Source organism: Mya arenaria, chromosome 5 (genome assembly GCF_026914265.1).
Source record: "Mya arenaria isolate MELC-2E11 chromosome 5, ASM2691426v1".
NCBI classification, from domain to species: Eukaryota; Metazoa; Mollusca; class Bivalvia; order Myida; family Myidae; genus Mya; species Mya arenaria.
Genome location: NC_069126.1, coordinates 36356949 through 36377245, shown reverse-complemented (window position 1 = coordinate 36377245; position 20297 = coordinate 36356949). Strand labels below are relative to the sequence as shown.

At 36.1% G+C, this 20297-nt stretch overlaps 1 protein-coding gene across 1 annotated transcript; it reads right to left on the bottom strand.

Moving 5' to 3' along the window:
* Window positions 1–344: 344 nt before the first annotated feature.
* On the bottom strand, window positions 345–9539 carry LOC128236259 (discoidin, CUB and LCCL domain-containing protein 2-like). The gene is made up of 8 exons (XM_052951144.1): window positions 9276–9539; window positions 8954–8989; window positions 4747–4943; window positions 4314–4460; window positions 3242–3383; window positions 2591–2797; window positions 1953–1997; window positions 345–1159 (listed from the first exon to the last, which is right to left on the bottom strand). Exons 1-8 carry the CDS (start codon window positions 9316–9318, stop codon window positions 978–980), a joined length of 999 nt encoding a protein of 332 aa, XP_052807104.1. The 5' UTR covers window positions 9319–9539; the 3' UTR covers window positions 345–977.
* Window positions 9540–20297: the final 10758 nt, after the last annotated feature.

Genomic DNA, 20297 nt, shown 5'->3' with positions numbered 1-20297 from the left:
GTATGCGTTTGTATGCACAGTGTATGGATAAATGGAGACTTGTTAAATGCAATTTTGATAAACAGTGGCACATGCATTACTCTTTAGTGTGATTTGTGTAGTTTTACTGACGTTTGTTTCAGTATCTCGACAACGATTGCTCAAGTCTCCTCTCCTGTGTGTTCATATTGTAAGATAATTTCACAAGGGCATTATTTTCATTAGACCGTTTTCGATTACAAAGAAGTTATTTATGCATTATTCAAGTTTACATATTTATTGTAGTAATGTTATTTCCAAGGGCATTAACAAGTATTTATCGTGTTCAATGTAATTAGTTCCAATAAAACAAATCGAAAAGAATGTATGTTTTTCTTGCTCAAATATTTATTATGCTTTTATCGTTGGGGAAAAAAATTCTGCCAGCAGAATATATGTGGGGTTTTTTAAATAATTTAACAATACATGGAAACTGAAAACTACCGGAACAATACTAGAAATCTACAAAATGCTGGCCATGTTTTTTTTATTCGATTCAGTTTATAAAAAGGGCATAAACGATTCGTCTAACACACGTGTAGTTTAAAGGTTGCATGCCACTAAAAGATGCAAATATTAGTTTCAAATTAAGAGTGTTCATTTACATATATCTTGGATATGAACAATTTTAACTCCTTATAATTCATCTAAAATGCTCCAGTATGATAGAAAAAGTTTTTATTCTGACAATAAAGCTGAAGAAAAGATAATGATTTCTGATTATAGCTTATAAACAATATTTTTCTAGTTTTACGCTGCTGAATGTCGGCGCATGTTTTTAGTGCGCGTTGATCTTATTATTATCAAGTCTAACTTGTCTTTCAATAATCATGGCAGTCGGCTACATAAAACATAAAAGGGTTTAGTTCTTACTGCGTGAAATAATAATTTAACAATTTGCAAATGTATATTCAAAAGTAGTGTGTAGCTTTATCTAGCGTATGACGTCATATACGTCTTTAAGGACACGTGTCTGACTTTATGCCGCAGCGCTTGAGGTTGTCATCCCACTTTTGCATCTTGGGACAGGGTCGGTTGCCATACATGCTCCACCACACGCACGTGATGTACACGTCACATCTGTTACAAGACTGGTAGTCCCCGTTCGCAAGACCCTTGCATGAGCTGATGCACTTCCCGCCTGGAATATTAACATGGATGTAAAATACCCGTCTCTTCGGTCTCATTAGCGGGTTGGTCGTGAAAAGGGGTGGTCGCATATAGGGAGTTTACTGTAATAGCTTTAACAAATTTTCTGAGTTGTTTGCTAAATACAAAGTCATTGAGCACCGCTTGTCAGTTGTGGTATGTTTTGATGGTGTTTAAAAAAAGATTCGCATTGACCTTATATTTTACCTCACTGAACCAAACGAAAACAATAGGGGCATATTCGGTTCGCTCTTGTTTTGACTTATTATACCATTTAAAAGCATAAATTGTTTCAATATAGTTTAAATTCAAAAGGTTACACTTAACTTACAATCTTTTCAGCAATTTCAAACGGTTTCTGAAATACTGCCTCAGACCTTTGACCTGCTGATCCAAAAGCAGCCGTTATGGGTCATTGACTAATCAAGTGCATACTACCAAGTTCCATGGTCTTAGGTCAACCCCTTTTTTTGATTTGATATGCGGAAGATTTTCGAATCAACATTGGCTGCGAAATTGACCTTTTACAACAGACACCAGAAGAATCATCTTATTAAGGAAAATCTATCGGTGAATTTCCATTGTCCTAAGACAAACCGACCTCATATTATCGCGCCCTGACCGACATTAAAAGTGGCATTGACTAGGAAACTTGATATGATGGAGTTAAACACCATTTGTTCAATATGTATCCCATAGAAATAGTGATTATCTCAGAAAAAATGAACGTTCTTTGAAAGTGACATAACTTCATAGACAATCCAGACGCGAGCTAAATTACTAACCTGTCTTTTGCAGACTGGACGCTGTGGTCGAGGGTGTGACTACATCTACAAATGAATGAAACACGTCAAACATATGTTTTGAGTTATTTTTGGTTAAAGTTAACATTTTCTTTTACGGCTCACAAAATGCTTCCAAAATATTACTATACGTGACACTCTTATTCAAAATCAATTCATACACATGTATAACAAACATAAACGTGATAAACCTTTAAATACTTCCTAAATAATGCATATATGGAAAATATCAATTACTGATAACAAGATTGTTAATCGCGATCTAGTATCGTTTCATAAGATAGAAATACCGTGTTTTTACACATTTCTTTCAAATTAAATACGGTATCCTTCTTTGATTTTAATATTTTTTCATACTTTTTGTATATTAGAACAACAGAATTAATTTTGGTAAATCTAATCTGGGAGCAAGAGTGCATCTTTAATTATTTAATTAAGAGTAACTTATAATCAGACATAAAGAAACTGACCGATTGTGGGTGGAATTCCTTAAATCCATTACTTTAAATTTAATTGATATCGTTGTTTTCACTAAAAATTTGCTATAGCAGCAACATTGACAGTAAATAGCAGAATCCTGCTGAATATGTCATATTTTGACTGATTCAAGCCATACTCACTGGCAGTAGTTATGGGGGCCTTTGTTGTCTGTGCTTTTGTTGTCATCATTTTAGGTGTCGTTGTGGTGGTGGTAGTGCTTGTAGTAGTCGTAGGCGTCGTTGTTGTGCTGGTCGTTGTTGGTGTCGTTGTTGTGGTTGGCGTCGTTGTTGGTGCTGGCGTAGTGGTGGTGGTAGTCGGCTGTGTTGTCATCATTGCGGCGACAGATCCTGCAAATGAAGTCTCGACATTTTAATTTATATAGATTGCACTTTTCACACACATTGTATGTATACTCGGTGCTTGTCATCAGCATATAATGCATAAGTACAGTGCGATACGTTGACTTTTCCGGTTAGCGCAGTGGTTAGCGCCCTTGTTCTCACCAAGTCGACCCGGGTTCGATTGTGCCGAACAAGCAGGTTTTCTCTGGATACTCCGATTTAGAAAAAAAACCACAAGACCTCTGTCTCGCGCAACATCGTGCCAACGATAGTCACTGAGTGTAAGTTATAATAACTTTCTTCACAATCGTTGTAAAATGTGTAATGTTTAAACGTATTAAGCGCGAAAAACATATATTTGTACAAATTACGTATTTGGAATCAGATACATTTGTTCTACTCTAAGAATGGAACCGATTACTTATTGTAAACCCCCGCGAGGCTCTTTACCAAGAGGACATCCGACGAGCCCGACCCTGAGGGCGATGTCTTTATTCCACCCCAGGGGCTGGACCCGTATACATTTGGCAATCGCCGGGCAGTGGAACATATTCCTCACCGTAGACTTGTCGTCACTGTTTCCCGTAAAAAACTGGAAACGCAAAAATGACATGATGTGTACATTAATGAGGCTGAAACCCCTAGTTTTGGTTTCCGTCATTTACGGGCTTTTAAACAAAATTCTGGACCCAGGATGTTGAAACGCATACAATTTAGCATGCTGGATCGCTTAACATTACAGTCAAAACTCAAGCGTCGAAGTCGTTGGGACATGGGGTAAAATTTCGAGATAACGAAAAATCGATAAAAACGACATACTACAATGTTCCAAATATCCCAATATTCGACATAACCGGTATATCGAAATAAGAACGTTGGTAAAGCAATGTCACGGACCTATAAACCAGGTCCGTGGCAATGTGAAATTACCTGATAATTATACTTATTGTTTGATGGTGTACGAATACATCCTCGACGTATTTTGTTAGCATGTCCTTTTGTTTCAACAAAAAAAACCCATATCAACTGCAATAAAACTGACATTGAATCCATCGGCGGTGTGAGAGCTTTGTGCAGGCCAACTGTGCGTGACCGGTACTTGCCCTCCAATTGCTCCTCCTCCCAGCGCTGCGTCCCAGATAAAACACCTACCAAATCAGTGACTTTGAAGCCCCCAACGGTGTGCCATAGTTTTCTTTTTCCATTGTACATGAAACGTATCTTGCCCTCGCTCCCTCAACCCCCTCCCCTCGGCCCTGCGTCCCATACCGAAACACCTTCCATATCAGTGACATTTAAGCCCCCGACGGTGTGCCAATGCTTAACCGACCTCACTGTACAGGACCCGATACTTGCCCTCCCTGCCCTCTCCCGGCCCTGCGTCCCAGACTGAAACACCTAGCGTAGCAGTGACATTGAAGCCCCCGACGGTGTGCCTATGCTTACCGACCGCACTGTACAGGACCCGATACTTGCCCTCCCTGTCCCCTCCCGGCCCTGCGTCCCAGACCGAAACACCTACCATATCAGTGACATTGAAGCCCCCGACGGTGTGCCAATGCTTACAGTCCGCACTGTACAGAACCCGGTATTTGTCCACCCATTGTCCCTCACCATCCCGACCCTGCGTCTCCAGCCCCCGAATTAACGCCGGCTCCTTCAGCTGGATCTGGAGAAATATATGCTTGTTGGCGACGAGGTATATTTTATGAATATCAAAATGAAATAACGGAGTCAGTACATATATTGTTTTCATTCCAATTAAATCTTAAAATAATGTTTGCCTCCCCATCTGGTATTAGACTACCTTTTCTGGAAACATTTTAGAAATTAGCAAGTCATAAACATTGTCATTGTCCGTGTGTCACGGTGTACTAATTTCCATTTCATTCAAACAAAAAACGTGACAATGTGGAAAATAAGGGAATTAATGATACTTTTCTAAAGCTACTAACTTGAAGCCACTGGTTTAAATTGCTTTTCTCTGGGATCCAGGCCCCCATCTGTGTGATTCCATGAGCGTCCTTGACCTGCGTTGCGTTGATGACCCCGCGACCTGCACCGTAATTGGTTGTTTTGTCACTGACATCATTAACGCTCGATGACGTCATCGAATCCAATACAGCTGGTATTAAATTTTCTTCACATTGCGCTAGTAAGAAAAGAAAAGAAAAATGTTTATGGGTTAGAACAGCTCTTGATAAGGCGTTTTACATATTGTGAGCACGAGCTATTGACTTTGACACATCCGCGTCGACTTTGACACACCCGCGTCGACTTTGACAGGCATATCCGTGTCGACTTTGACAGACATATCCGCGTCGACTATGACATATCCGCGTGGACTTTGACAGGCATATCCGCGTCTACCTTAGCACATCTCTTGGGGGACATTTTTAAAATACGCCAGCGCATGTTTCTGAGACGGACAGCGATGAACATTTTGGTACAATCAATTTTTACTCCGTTTAGCATCTCTTTGCCACATGTGGCTGGGATGTTTAAAAACATAGATATTTTGTTCAAATATCAGCGTTGTCTTTCACCATCACTGACCGAAATTGAACCAATGACATTATCTTAAAAAAACACACAAATATTGCTTTGCCAGAATTTTGGAATAAGTTTTCCGAAAGATATGGAGGATGTGCCAGACGCGACGGGATGTTAGTTTAAACTTATCAATTGTACAACGTTCGTGAAAAAAAGTTATTACAACATTAACATTAATGCCTGATGTCACGCGAGACTGTAGTCTTGTGTTGTGGGGTAAATTCGAATACCCGGACAAAACCCACATTTCCAAGAACAATTTCTCTGCTTCAGGGGTGGGACTAAGACAACAGTGTTTACAGTTTGTCCGAATACCATGGGAGTTCATATTTAGATTCCTATAAATGTTATAAATATTTTGCCAAAATTGTGTCCGAATCCCCGGGGAGTTCATATCTAGATTCCTATAAATGTTATGAATAGTTTGCCAAAAGTTTGCGCAAATCCCCGGATAGATCATATTTAGATTCCTCTAAATGTTATAAATATTTTGCCAAAATTGTGTCCGAATCCCCTGGGAGTTCATATTTAGATTCCTATAAATGTTATAAATATTTTGCCAAAAGTTTGCGCAAATCCCCGGATAGATCATATTTAGATTCCTCTAAATGTTATAAATATTTTGCCAAAATTGTGTCCGAATCCCCTGGGAGTTCATATTTAGATTCCTATAAATGTTATAAATATTTTGCCAAAAGTTTGCCCGAATCCCCTGGGAGTTCATATTTAGATTTCTATATATCTTGTATATAGTTTTCTCAAAACATTAAACAAAATAGTATACTACCAGGATCTACAATTGATTGTTTAAAACACAACCTTTCGCTCGTCAAACGCCATATTTAAAATATAATATCTTAAATAACCCCTAGGGAGATCTTTGTCTTTAAAGAAAAAGTTTGTGTTAAAAAAAATGGCATAGTTCTTATAATAGTTTCTATTCTGTTTTTGGCAACATTTGTTTTCATTTATTTTAGAATTCAAATTAAATTGAGTTATTATATATATATATATATACATATTTTTAAGGACAAACTCAAACAGCAATCGCCAGGTACTCATTTGAAAACGGAAGTGTGTTAATAGGTTCAAGTCTCAAGTCATTTAATTTTCAAAGCGTTTTTTCGGCTAAATAAGACATTCTCTATCATATTTAGTAGAAAAGTGTCAACAGCTTGTGTTTCATCATTTCTACAATCATCATATTGGATGACAGACCCCATAAAACCCTTTAAAGTAGTTTTTGTTATGTTTAAAAGTCTGATAGTGGATATACTTTTTACGTTGCTAAGACAACTACCAGTAATTAAAGGATTTTGTCAACAGACAGCTTCTTATCGTGATTTGTGTCAAAGTCAATGCTTTTGTTGAAAAAATAAACTTTGAAGTGTCTAATGTAGTGTTGACATGACATAGGAAAATTTTGAAATACAGCCTTAAACACGGGATCAAACAACACGATCGGTAACTCAAATATTTACAAACAAATTAGCGCAAAAATCTTCCGACCGATAAAATAAGAAGGGTTATCTTTAGATGCTCAATATGGCTAAACCCTTTAGACTGCATGTATTTGCATAACGTATTGAGATTAAATTAAATAATATACGAATATATATTTCGAATAGGTGCCAACACTCTTTAAGTCAAGAATAATTAAGCCAGAGTTATGGGAGTTGCGTCGCATAGACATGTGCACACTATCTTTGCAAGCACCTAAACATATGCTCAATTGTTCATGGAGGTTGTCCGGTTTGCGTAGTGGTTAGCGCACTGTCTTCCCACCAAGGCGATCTGGGTTTGTTTCCCGCCCTGAGCGCATGTGAGTTTGGTTAGTGGTTACCAAGCCGGGCAAGTGGGCCTTCTCCGGGTACTCCGGTTTCCCGAACAACACAAGACCACACTCTCGCGCAACATCGTGCCAACGAGAGTGACTTAGTATAAGTTGCAATAACTTGTTTCCCAATCGTTGTAAAATTAAATAAGTCTAAACTAATTGTTCATGATAAAACCTTTGACTGTGTTTAAGCTTTGGTCAACATGAGCATTTTTTGTATAACATCGCCGACGCCGAGTATACGCGCATCAAGTAAGCAAAAGGCTTAAGAAACGTTATTCAAAATGTATGGCAAAATGCAACGCAACAATGTTGATGTATGTTTTGGTGCAAAAAAATATTTTAATCTCAAAACAAAAGGATGGGAAAACGCCAGCAGACATAGACAATTTTTATTTGCCCTATTTACTGCATTTTCACCGTCCCACCTTTTAGCGGAATTGATATCTGAACTGACGTCACAAGCGTCGAACGAATCATTAATCGAATCCCTGCAATGGCTGTAGGAACATTATTCCGAAAACATTAATGCCAGACGAAAACTCTTCCACAGCATATGTTGTTGTTTCAACACAACTTTTGCTATATCATTGGTTTAGCGAATCATGACACTTTGTACATACTTCAATAAATTTGCTTTAAATGTATAGATGAAATTTTATTAATGTAGCAGCCGATATCCCATGAATTTGCCTTGTAAGATGAAATCCAATACAGTATCAAATCTTTTTCCTCAAAATGACGTTAAATGCTGGCTCCACAGGAAATCTCCTACGCCTCTTTCACTGGCCGTTGTTCACGTTATAAATATTGCATACTGTTATTTAAAATTAGTTGGTTGTCCAGTTAGCGCAGTGGTTAGCGCACTCGCACCTCACATAAGGCGACCCGGTTTCGATTCCAGTCTTGGGCGTATGTGAGTTTGGTTGGTGGCCACCAAGCCGGACAAGGTCGCCGGGTTCTCCGGTTCCTCACACCATACCACACTTTCGCGTAAAATCGTGCCAACGAGAGTGATCAATATAATATTGTAATAACTTGTATGACAATATGTTTAACGTGAGTTCTTTTAAATTAATACTAGGCGCGGTTAATATTTATAACGAAATGAAAACCTCGAAATTTTAATTTGAAACACGGATGAGCTAAGCAGAAAAAAAAATACTCGTAACTAACATGGCTTGTTAATTTAATATATACAGTTACCTTTATTTGTTAAATAAAAATACACCCGTATTACCATTAGATTATTTTAGATATTATTATAATAACAAAAGCGCCGACAAACCGAAAAAAGGCATAACCCATGAATTCTTAAAGCACGAGTAATGGGCCTTGCAGATACACTTGTGGCCATTGATTCTAGCAACATGTGTGCTAAGTATCGTGTGGTGTTGTTGTTGAGTTTATAATGATCTGCCCGCGCCCTATAATGGCTGCATTACGGCTGGACCCCATCACAACCTAATTGTGACTTATACAACTTTTAGAAGCCAAAGAGGAGTTTTACTCCCACCAGTTGATGGGATATTCGACAAAGGAATACTTTTTTAACCCGAAATGCCGCGAGACCTACGATGAATGAAATCTAGAGTGGTCCCACGGCTTACAAGTGTCATGTGAATACCGACTTATGAATGGCCGAGGTGTAAGTTTGTTTTTGTACTACGCTGGCAACACTAAGACGAAATTGACAATGCTAAATATTTGTCGAAATGTTCAATTTTTCACTTGTAAGTGTTATTCTTTTATGTCACAAAATAATAACTTACCATATGAAAGTTGAACGTGAACCCCAGCTATAAGTGCTGTAAACATAAACAAAAAACAAAGTCAGTTTTAAAACATTCACATATTCATAATTTTAAATTGTGTATTTTATTTGATCCTTACTAATAAAATGAATAAATAAAGTCAGTTAAGAATTCATAATTTTAAATTGTTTATTTTATCGTATCCTTACTAAAAAATAAAGTCGGTTAATTATTCACATGTTCATAATTTTATTTTATTGTATCCTTACTAAATACTATTTTTGTCTTTATGTATTATCGGTCAGTATATTTATCTGCATAATTCCAAGTAAGTACTCACACAATATTGCAACGTTGAGTATATAGTCCATCTTGTAAAACATTCCAAATATTCTTTTAAATAAAAAGTGAAGTGCCGGCTTTAAACTGTCCGCTTTTCTTCAACGTCTTTCTTTTAACTGTTCTCCAATTGAATAAAGACTGAGTGCACACCAATTAAGTCTTGTATTTTCCCGGCAAAATACAGATCACCTTTCCGCCACGGAAATAGTCCGCCAGTGTTTTAATACCGTCACTATTTACATTAAAGCCACACATCCGCCATGGCGTCGAGGTGAATTTGTCACATGGAGGGCAACCTAACTTTCCCTGTCCAATAATACAGGAGTTAATCAAATGGCGAGGTAGACTCCTTTGACGAAAGTCTCCGTGCTATAATATATACAAACAATTGGCTTAAGGTTTCACTTGAATAGATAAAAGATGCTTTCGCTGATGAGTTCTTATGGGATGTTAAGCTTCTTTATGGTTTTGATAGGCGTATATTACGCAAAACATACCAACCAGAGGTACAAACAAACAGTGGTTATATAATATCAAAGACTATTTTTGAGGTCCAGCATGAGAACTGTTATAAGGATTAATGTTTGTCTTGCCGTGTTTGAGACTAGAATGATACATCTGTCTTTTCTGGAAATGAAATGCGCCAATTCCTGAACATACTTTACTGTTACCCGACTGCTCAATGCTCGAGGTTTAAATTCAAAATTGAACATCAAAAATATGCTATCAACTAATATTTCATTGGCAATCTTATGCTCAATGCCTGAGAATTAAACCCATCATGCATACCTAGTCAATGCTTTACTTGCAACCGAATGCTAAATACCCGAGGGCATATGTAGTCAATGCCTTAACTGAATGAAGTGAAGGTTTTCTGGCAATCTGGCGCTCATTATTCGAGAATGAAACCCAACATGCATATAAAGTCAATGCGTAACATGCATATACTATTTTATTGGCAATTTATTGCTCAATGCCCGTCGACTAAACTTATCATGCATACCTAGTCAATGTGTTACATGCTCATAAATATTACTTGCAACCGAATGTTCAATGCCCGAGGTATAAACCCACTATGTCTATGTAGTCAATGCTTTACATGCACATACTATTTTATTGGCATCAAATTCTCATTGCCCGAGGATTAAACTCATCATGCACATGTAGTCAATGTTTTAAACAAATATAACTTGCAATCGAATGCTCAATGCCCGAGGATTAAACTCACCATGCACATAGGTCAATGCTTCAACGGTACATACTATTTTATTGGCATCGAATGCTCAATGCCTGAGGATTAAACTCATCATACATATGTTGTCAATGTTTCAATTGCACAAACTATTGTATTGGCAATCGAATGCTCAATGCCCGAGGATTAAACTCATCATGCACATGTAGTCAATGTTTTACATAAATATAACTTGCAATCGAGTGCTCAATGCCCGAGGATTAAACTCACCATGCACATCTAGTCAACGCTTCAACGGTACATACTATTTTATTGGTAATAGAATGCTCATTGCCTTAGGATTAAACTAATCATACATATGTAGTCAATGTTTTACATGCACATAAATATTACTTGTAATCGAACGCTCATTGCCCGAGGATAAACTCACCATGCATATGTAGTCAATGTTTTACATGCTCATAAATATTACTTGCAATCGAATGCTCAAATGCTCGAGGATAACACTCACCTAGAATATGCTGTCAATGTTTCAACTGCACAAACTATTTTATTGGCAATCGATTGCTCATTGCCCGAGGATTTACCTCATCATGCATATGGGTCAATGTTTCAACTGCAAAAACTTTTTTATTGGCAATCGAATGCTCAATGCCCAAGGACTAAACTCATTATGCATATGGGTCAATGTTTCAACTGCACAAACTATTTTATTGGCAATCGAATGCTCAATGCCCGAGGATTAAACACACCATGCAATAACAATTTTTATAAATTGTTGTGTTTTATTGAGTCGGCGTGTACATGATGTATATTGAAATAATTGTTATGCTAATTAAACATAATTTGTATAGACTAATTATATTCAAAACGTTCTTGTATAGGAATGTACATGTATAAGTGCGTGTATACCTTCTCTAAATAAATATATTATTATTATTATTATTATTATTATTATTATTATTATTATTATTATTAGTATTGGAAATCGAATGCTCATTGTCCGAGGATTAAACTCATCATGCATATGTTGTCAAATTTTTAACTGCACAAACTATTTTATTGACAATCGAATGCTGAATGCCCGAGGATTAAACACACCATGCATATGTTGTCAATGTTTCAACTGCATAAAGTATTGTATTGGCAATCGAATGCTCATTGCCCGAGGATTAAACTCATCATGCATATATGGTCAATGTTTCAACTGCACAAACTATTTTATTGGCAATCGAATGCTCAATGCCCGAGGATTAAACACACCATGCATATGTTGTCAATGTTTCAACTGCATAAAGTATTGTATTGGCAATCGAATGCTCATCGCCCGAGGATTAAACTCATCATGCATATATGGTCAATGTTTCAACTGCGCAAACTATTTTATTTGCAATCGAATGCTCAATGCCCGAGGATTAAACACACCATGCATATGTTGTCAATGTTTCAACTGCACAAAGTATTGTATTGGCAATCGAATGCTCATTGCCCGAGGATTAAACTCATCATGCATATATGGTCAATGTTTCAACAGCAAAAACTATTTTATTGGCAATCGAATGCTCAATGCCCGAGAATTAAACTCACCCATGAATCGAATGCTCAATGCCCGAGGATTAAACTCATTATGCATATGTAGGCACTGCTTTAACTGCACATAGTTTTTTACTGGTGCTCAAGGATTAAACCCTTCATGCATATGTTATCAGCCCTTTAACTGCACAATTTTTTTTTCTGGCGACCGAACGTCCAATGCCCGAGGAAGGAATTAACTCATCTTATATTTGTGTAGCCTTGATGAGAAGTGCAAAAACCAGAATACCTTTTCTTTTGAGTAAAATACAATGTTTTTCCTGGGTTTTGCACTGGGAATTAAAATGTTTCCTGAAAAAGGAAATACCTTGTTTTTTCTTAGGGACTTTAAACATTATTTCTTCTTTGATGATTCAAACTCAATACATTTTCTTGTAAAACACCATGTTTGTCTGCGAATTCAAGTACAGTGTATTTTCTGCTGATTTAAGCACCACAATATTTCATGAGGATTATCTTTCTAAGAGATCCAATTACTGGGTCTTTACTGATGAATACAATGTATTTCTTCGGCATTAAAACATGTCTTTGATGGAGTCCTTCATTCAATGTTTTTACTTCGGCATTAAAACCATGTCTTTGATGGAGTCCTTCATTCAATGTATCTCTTCGGCATTAAAAACATGTCTTTGATGGAATCCTTCATTCAAAGTATTTCTTCGGCATTAAAAACAAGTCCTTGATGGAGTCCTTCATTCAATATATTTCTTCGGCATTAAAAACATGTCTTTGATGGATCCGGGTCCTTCATCAAATGTATATCTAAGGCGGTATTTAAACATGTCTTTGTTGGGGTCCTTCATTCAATGTATTTCTTAGGGATTAAAAAACAGGTATTTGATGGGGTCCTTCACGCAGGGTATTTTTGGCGATTAAAACACCATGTCCTTAATGGGCTCCTTCATGCAAAGTATTTATAGGGAATTAAAACACCATGTCTTTGATGGGATGTTTCTTGAAATGAATACATTGGGGATTAAACCATTATGTCTTTGATGGGGTTCTTCACGCAATATATTTATAGGGGATTAGATCGCCCTGTCTTTGATGGGATATTTCTTGCAATGTATATCTTGGGGATTAAAACACCATGTCTTTGATGGTGCCCTTCACGCAATGTATTTCCTAGGGATTAAAACACTATGTTTCGATGGGATCCTTCATGCAATGTATTTCTTGAGAATTAAAACTCCATGTCTTTGATGGGGTGTTCTACGCAATGTATTTCTTGGGAATTAAAGCAACATGTCTTTGATTGGGTGTTTCACGCAATGTACTTCTTGGGGATTAAAACTCCATGACTTTGATGGAGTGGTTCATGCAATGTAATAATTGCGGATTAAAACACCATGTCTTTGACGGAGTGTTCCATGCAATGTAATAATTGCGGATTAAAACACCATGTCTTTGACGGGGTGTTCCATGCAATGTAATAATTGCGGATTAAAACACCATGTCTTTGACGGGGTGTTTCATGCAATGTATTTATTGAGGATTAAAACACCATGTCTTTGACGGGGTGTTCCATGCAATGTAATAATTGCGGATTAAAACACCATGTCTTTGACGGGGTGTTTCATGCAATGTATTTATTGAGGATTAAAACAACATGTTTTTGACAGGGTTTTTCATGCAATGGATTAATTGCGGATTAAAACACCATGTTTTTGACGGGGTGTTTTATGCAATTCATTTATTGAGGATTAAAACACCATGTCTTTGACGGGGTGTTTCATGCAAAACATAAATTTGGATTAAAATACGATGTTGTGGTTGGGTATCTACATTCTTTCATTCGGGTTGAATTGCGGAGTTTCAACAACATAGAACTGGCCCGATGTTTTCCCTTGGTTCGGCCCTGTACAATATCATATCAATAACTGTCGCACCCATGCCTGTATTTGAGTACCCACTTCGATGGGTTTGGACTACACCTTGTATGACGCAACTCAATATGAAATATTGTTTTCATGAGAAATTCCTCAAATGCATTTGTCGAAGATAGGGAGTAGTTGTACTTAAACCACAACTGATTGATAATGGTGACGTGTTGCTTGATTAATGGAAAACTAGTGAGCACATTCATTGATATGAAATGAACATAATCTACAATGATACTACCCAACGACCACCGACGGCATACGCTTTGAAAAGTAAACTTTTATAAATTAATAAATTAGACTTCTTCATCCAAACTTTTAGTCGATAGAGGAGACACCACTGCCGATCTCGACAAATAGCAACTTTTCGAAAAACAATTAACTAAAAAAACATTTTTTTAAACTCATCCCTATCTTGACAACATATCCGCACAGTTATATCAAAATAAGGCAAACTGTTTCTTCATTTGCACAATGTCAAATAGACTAAAAAAGCAGACATAGGGTCGGACATGGAAAATTTAAATGTTGCGTTTAATGTAATAAACCTATTCTTTTGCAAGACTCCGTTGGAAGACTAATTAGATTAATTCGGCCATTTTCTTTATATATATTTGAAAGTATGACAGAAATTTTCTAATATTTCTGTTCAAATAAGTATCTCACCTTTTGTAACTCAACCCAACAAAAATACTCAATTTAAACACTTTAAAAAAGGTTGCTTACGGGAAATATCTGAGAAAGAATAGAAGATTGTCCCACCAGATGATTGTACTGTGCTTAATAAAAAAGCCTAGTACTTATATGTCAAGTTCGGATCGTGCAGTGGAACGTTATTTGATAGTTTTGAAGAAAATATTATTTCAGCATCATTATGTTCGTCACCACCGATGATGATGATGATGATGATGATTGTCGGGTTGTTGATATTGTTGTTATCGTTGTTGTTGGTGGTGGTGTAGTTTGTGTTTTTAAATCATACCCTTGTCATGACTACTTTGAGCAGTGTGTCAATATCAAAGGAGTTTTGGTACCAAAATTCGTTGGGTGTTGCGAGATTGGGTAATCACTACCAAAACTCGTCGTAACTGAACTACGGCGTAACCAGACAATTTTATTAGTCGTGTCGTGTCTGATTTCAGGTCAGACCCAGCATAGGCTATTAAAATGGAGCCGAGTAGCAAAGGCAGCTGTAGGGGCAATCTCCGACATTCGAGCTTCTGTGAGAGAGTCCATTTAAAGGGGCATACTATGACTTGATGCAGTTTTAATGCATGATTATGTTTAACTCATTTGTCTTTATTGATGAAAACAAAAAGAAGCATATGATATGTGGACAGTTAAAACAATACTAGCCTTTATATAAAGTGTTGCTGTTGTTGGGTTTTTTTCAACTAATAGCTACGTGGCCAAACCTTCCACAGTTAAAAAATCGCCTTAAGATATGTTTTTTTAATTGCTCCGTGACCACAAAATCCTCAGTTAAAAGGGAGTCAAAGTATTGCTAATATTGTTTTATCTGTAGAGAAATCAAGGTGTTTTTTTTTCAATTAATAGCTACGTGGCTAAAATTTTACAGTTAAAAGAGCGCCTTTAGATATATTTTCTTTTAAATAATAGCTAAGGGACCACAAAATCCAGTTAAAAGAGCGCCAAAAAATCGCTAATAGTTTTTTTGGTCTGTACACAAATCAAGTTTTTGTTTTTATCATTTAAGTCAAATGAGTTTAACATGATGATGCATTAAAATAAAGAAGAACTTTTTTGGCATCAACCTTTATCGTGCGCCTTTAAGGAAAACTGAATTCTCGTGCTGATTAGATCCGAGGAAATGGCATTTCTTCTGTTTGTATTTTAATCTTGGCACAGGATGAGATCCAAAAGACGTAATACATAAGTATACTTTTAAGGTGGGTCATAACTGTTTTAATTATACCTAATTAGTGCGCTTCCTATAAAGCGTACCTTGTGTATTAAAAAAGTGTAACTTTAAGTAGGTTTATGTAATCCTTTCCTGTATTCTCAAGATATGTAATGTTTGATTTGACTTAAGACCACGACGGGTCAGTTTTTTAAAAGGCATCTTAAAACTTCAAAGGCTTTTGGGCAATGGGGGCCACAGTTACTTGGTATTTGGACTGCATTTTTGGCCAGTCGAGCGATTGGTCCCTATGGTGATCTCTTGGACTGAGAATCATAAAAAATGTGTTTTAGTAATCTACGATACACATAATAAACAAATAATCAACTTTTTGTCGTTTATTTTTACATATTAAATATTTTACAATTTCATACAATCTTAATCATTCATTAAGATTGTATGAAATTGTAAAAATGCAGTCCAAATACCAAGTAACTGTGATGGGGGCAACACTATTTTACAAGACCTTTATGGTGTCAGTGCATTGTAACTAACGTAGTAATATTTTCACACCAACTTCCATTCCTTCCATGAACGGCCTTTTGGCAATTACGAATATGAAACAATTATCCTCTTAGTATGTGTTTGATATATATTGCCAGTCAAAAATAAAATAACGACGATAACATGGTGTTTTTGTTGACTGCCAGTATACTTTCAAAGCAGGCGTTTAAGTTGCTCTTTCGAAATTTAAAGACGAAACTCCCAAAATGACCAACACAAACATTTATTTTCAGTAGGAATATTCATTTCTATTTCAAAATAAAAAAATATATTTTCGTATTTTTGACGTATATTTCATTATCACGGAATCATATTTCGCCATAACGGCATGATTATTTCTTACAAACGGTATAATATTCCGTTGCAACGAAATACAAATAAATATATCTATATGATTATTTACTTGTCTAATACCGTTATTATAAATGTTTCATATCTCGAAATGTTTCATAACAAGGGAAATAAGTTTAATCCGTTATGACGAAATAATATTCCGTTTTAACGAAATCCTTTTACTCGAGTAAATAAAATAATATCTCGTTATGACGAAATAAAAATAAGTATTTCTTCCGAAAATAAATGTGAGTTTTTGTCGTTTTTGTAAAGTTGTTGTTGGTAGATAACGTACATAGTATTGTAGGCCATTGGCGGAATAGTCAAGTCAGTTGCCAGAGGCCCCATCCATTGCCGTAAACGGCCTGGTTTCAAATTTATGAAAACTACTAAGAAAACTATCAGAAAACAATGATTCTATTGATAGTAAATATAAGTTTGTAGTGGCAATAATAATTGATGGGCAATCAACTGGATTTTCCTTATAGATTAATCGGACAAACAGACGGACTTATTTATCTGATATGTCTTGTTTTGTTAGTGTTGCTATTTTTAAAGAAGTGAAATATGTATGTAGTTTGTAACTTTTTCAAACAACCAACGAGCATTTTTTGTCAAATTGTAAACAAAACAACAAACACAAACAATATTCGAACAATCGATAACGGTCCGATCATCGCCGATCGTTGACTTTCGGCCCGCAGCGAAGATTAATCGACTACGGCCGATATCCGGCCCACCATTAAGTGAAAGGGGTCAGTCTTCACTAACGTCCTCCGTCTCAATTAAAGATCCAGTTTTAGAAATGTGATATTTTTACTAACAAAAAAGCCATTGATATCATCCAGTTTGGTAAGGGTTATTATATACTAATTAAACTTGTTAAAAAAGAGATAAAACAACTCAGGATTTGAAGGTTTCAGTCTTTGGTCATAGCCTTAGTGCATATGAACCTTAGGCCCGTGTTTCTTTCACGTATTGAGTCTGAGTCTTGCGACTTAAGACTCGGAGAAACAAAAATCTAAAATGTCATATATAAGCTACTATTTAGTATGTTTTTTCACAGAAAATATTTAAATAATTGTTATACATGGCATTTGCAACAAAAATAACCATTTTTTCTATCATTGCGGTTATTTTAACATCTGAACGATCAAATAAAAATTAACATTTTTAAGTCTTTAATCTCAAACTCCATCTCAAAACGTAAGTGAGTTAATTCATGCCAAAACATCGTTTGAATTGCATAAAAGACGTAACGGCCGTCTTCCACGCGCGAAGATCACGAAACGAGTTTAAACCCGTGCCCATTAAAACTCGCCATATATACGTACAACAAATGAAAAAGTCATCCATTACCGGTGTTTTTGTAAATATTGGACCCGGTTTTGCCATGTTTCTGCATTAAAAGCATGTTTGTTGTACACTCCAAATTGAATTCGCATTTTCAAATTCTGAACTAAGTTCTAGCCTTAAATAATTGTACAAAAGCAGGAAATGATGAAGACAAAGTTTGAAATCACTCCATTCCGTGCTTATAATGAAATTAAAGCTGAGAGATTAGGCTGGGACACTTAAGCTTTCAACAGTCTTAAGAATCACATAGTTGGTGAAGATGTTTAATTTGATTGTTTTGACGTAACAGACGGTAAATATTTAGTTACTTTCACGCATTTTTCAACTTCACAAAGTTACAACATTATACCATTTACCTTACTAAACACAACTGCGATAACCAGCGTGGCTACCCCGACCACCAAGGAACGCATTGGATATTAAACAACCATTTGGCGGCTGCGCCCCTCGTAAGAAAATTATCAAACAAATAGCCGTATCATAATGTTGACAATATTTCGGATGAGGTCATGATTTCTGTCATGAAACAGGATGAGATCATTTTATAAATTATATGTTGATTTGTTCGAACATAGCAAAGGCGTAAATCAGACCTGCTGCATGTTTTGACGGGCTGTCCTTTGATTCACAAGGTCATTATTCACTCGAAGATGTAAAAACGCGCTTAATCAATTGAGAATTTATTGCATACGGATGATATGGAATTCGCATTCAATAGTTTGCACAAATTCCGGCCATCCTGTCGTTGTGCATGTTGACGCTAAAATATTTTAATCGCGAATGAACACAATAGCTATACGCATGTATCTATCGGATGAAAGCATTCGTCTATCGCATGGCAATGAAGCTACACAGTTTGTGGAAACTTTCCGCATTCATGATGCAAATGAACTCATATAGCGTTTTCGGTACATTTTCCATCAAAGGGGTCATTTACATTTGAATGGCATCTAATCCAAGGTCAATCATTTCAATTATGGCAACTATGACTTTGACCCTTTGTACACAGTCATTTTAATCCTATTAGACACATGTACACGTAGGAGACAGATCAGTATTAGTCTACAATTGGAACATAGGTCGGAAAACATCTGGCTGTTTTCAGAAAGCACTGTGACCTTGACCTACAAATTCTTCAATAGCCTAAATTGGGTCATAAAGTATTAAATCAGCAAGGGCAAAAGAAAAAAAGTAGCTTCCACAGTGTTAACTCTTTGTTCTAATATTTACCTGGACATATTTTTGACCTGACGTTATCCATTTTTCTAGATCTTATTAAAAACTAACAAACATTCTGCAAAAAAGTCGTGAAAATTTGATAAAAATGTGGCCACAAATGTTAACAAGGAAAATATGAAGTTGACCTACTGACCTATTTTTGACTAGAATTGCCAATATAATAACCTAGAATTATTGTGGACAAGTTTTTAAACTAAGATACCCTTGAAGAAACTGTTGCCACTAGAATGATAACAAGGGTTTTTAACCTTTGACATGACCTACTTTTTGACCAGGCATGAGCCATAATAAATTAAGCCCAAGATTTCAGCATGGCATCAATTCGGCCCAATTTAACAGGATAGATTTCGGATATAAATTTCCGACTTCTATATTTGTGAACAAGTTTTCCCTTTAAACTGAGACAGTAATCTGACCCAAAATTTGACCTTATTTCAAGTTCATGAAGTCATGACGGCAAATTAAGCCTCTTTAACCTTTAAATGGTCATACTTATTCTTTAAAGTGAGTGTAAACTATGTTTAAAAGTATATAAAGGTCACTTGATAAAGAATCTTTATCAAGTGACCTTTATATACTTTTAAACATAGTTTACACTCACTTTACCTAAAACACATCAAACGAAATATTTTCACTATGTAACTTTTACACCAGCCTCAAAATATGGCTCTAGATTGTTAAGTTCGCACACTATTTGAAATAGTGACCCACTTTTGTTTACCCAACATGAACCATAATCAAACTTTACCTACATGTAGGACTTATAAACATTCAAATTCAGATAAAAATTGATGAAAATTGGGTCAAAAATGTGACTGCTAGGATGTTGACATGTAGAAAGAAGTTGGACAATTTACTTTGTGAGCGAAAAATCAGGGCTAATGTTATTCTTCATGCCTAACAATCACACTGCCATGTTATTCCTTTATTTTATTTTTTCTTAAAACTTGACCAGCCATGATATAATGAAATAACAGTACTAAAATAAATAACATACACATG

Excerpts from the sequence above, each read along its gene's own strand:
- LOC128236259 (XM_052951144.1), bottom strand. The coding sequence starts at position 9,318 with ATGTTTTACAAGATGGACTATATACTCAACGTTGCAATATTGT. Across the intron at positions 8,990-9,275 it reads ACTCAACGTTGCAATATTGT|CACTTATAGCTGGGGTTCAC; the intron begins GTGAGTACTTAC and ends TTATGTTTACAG. Across the intron at positions 4,944-8,953 it reads TCACGTTCAACTTTCATATG|CGCAATGTGAAGAAAATTTA; the intron begins GTAAGTTATTAT and ends TTTTCTTACTAG.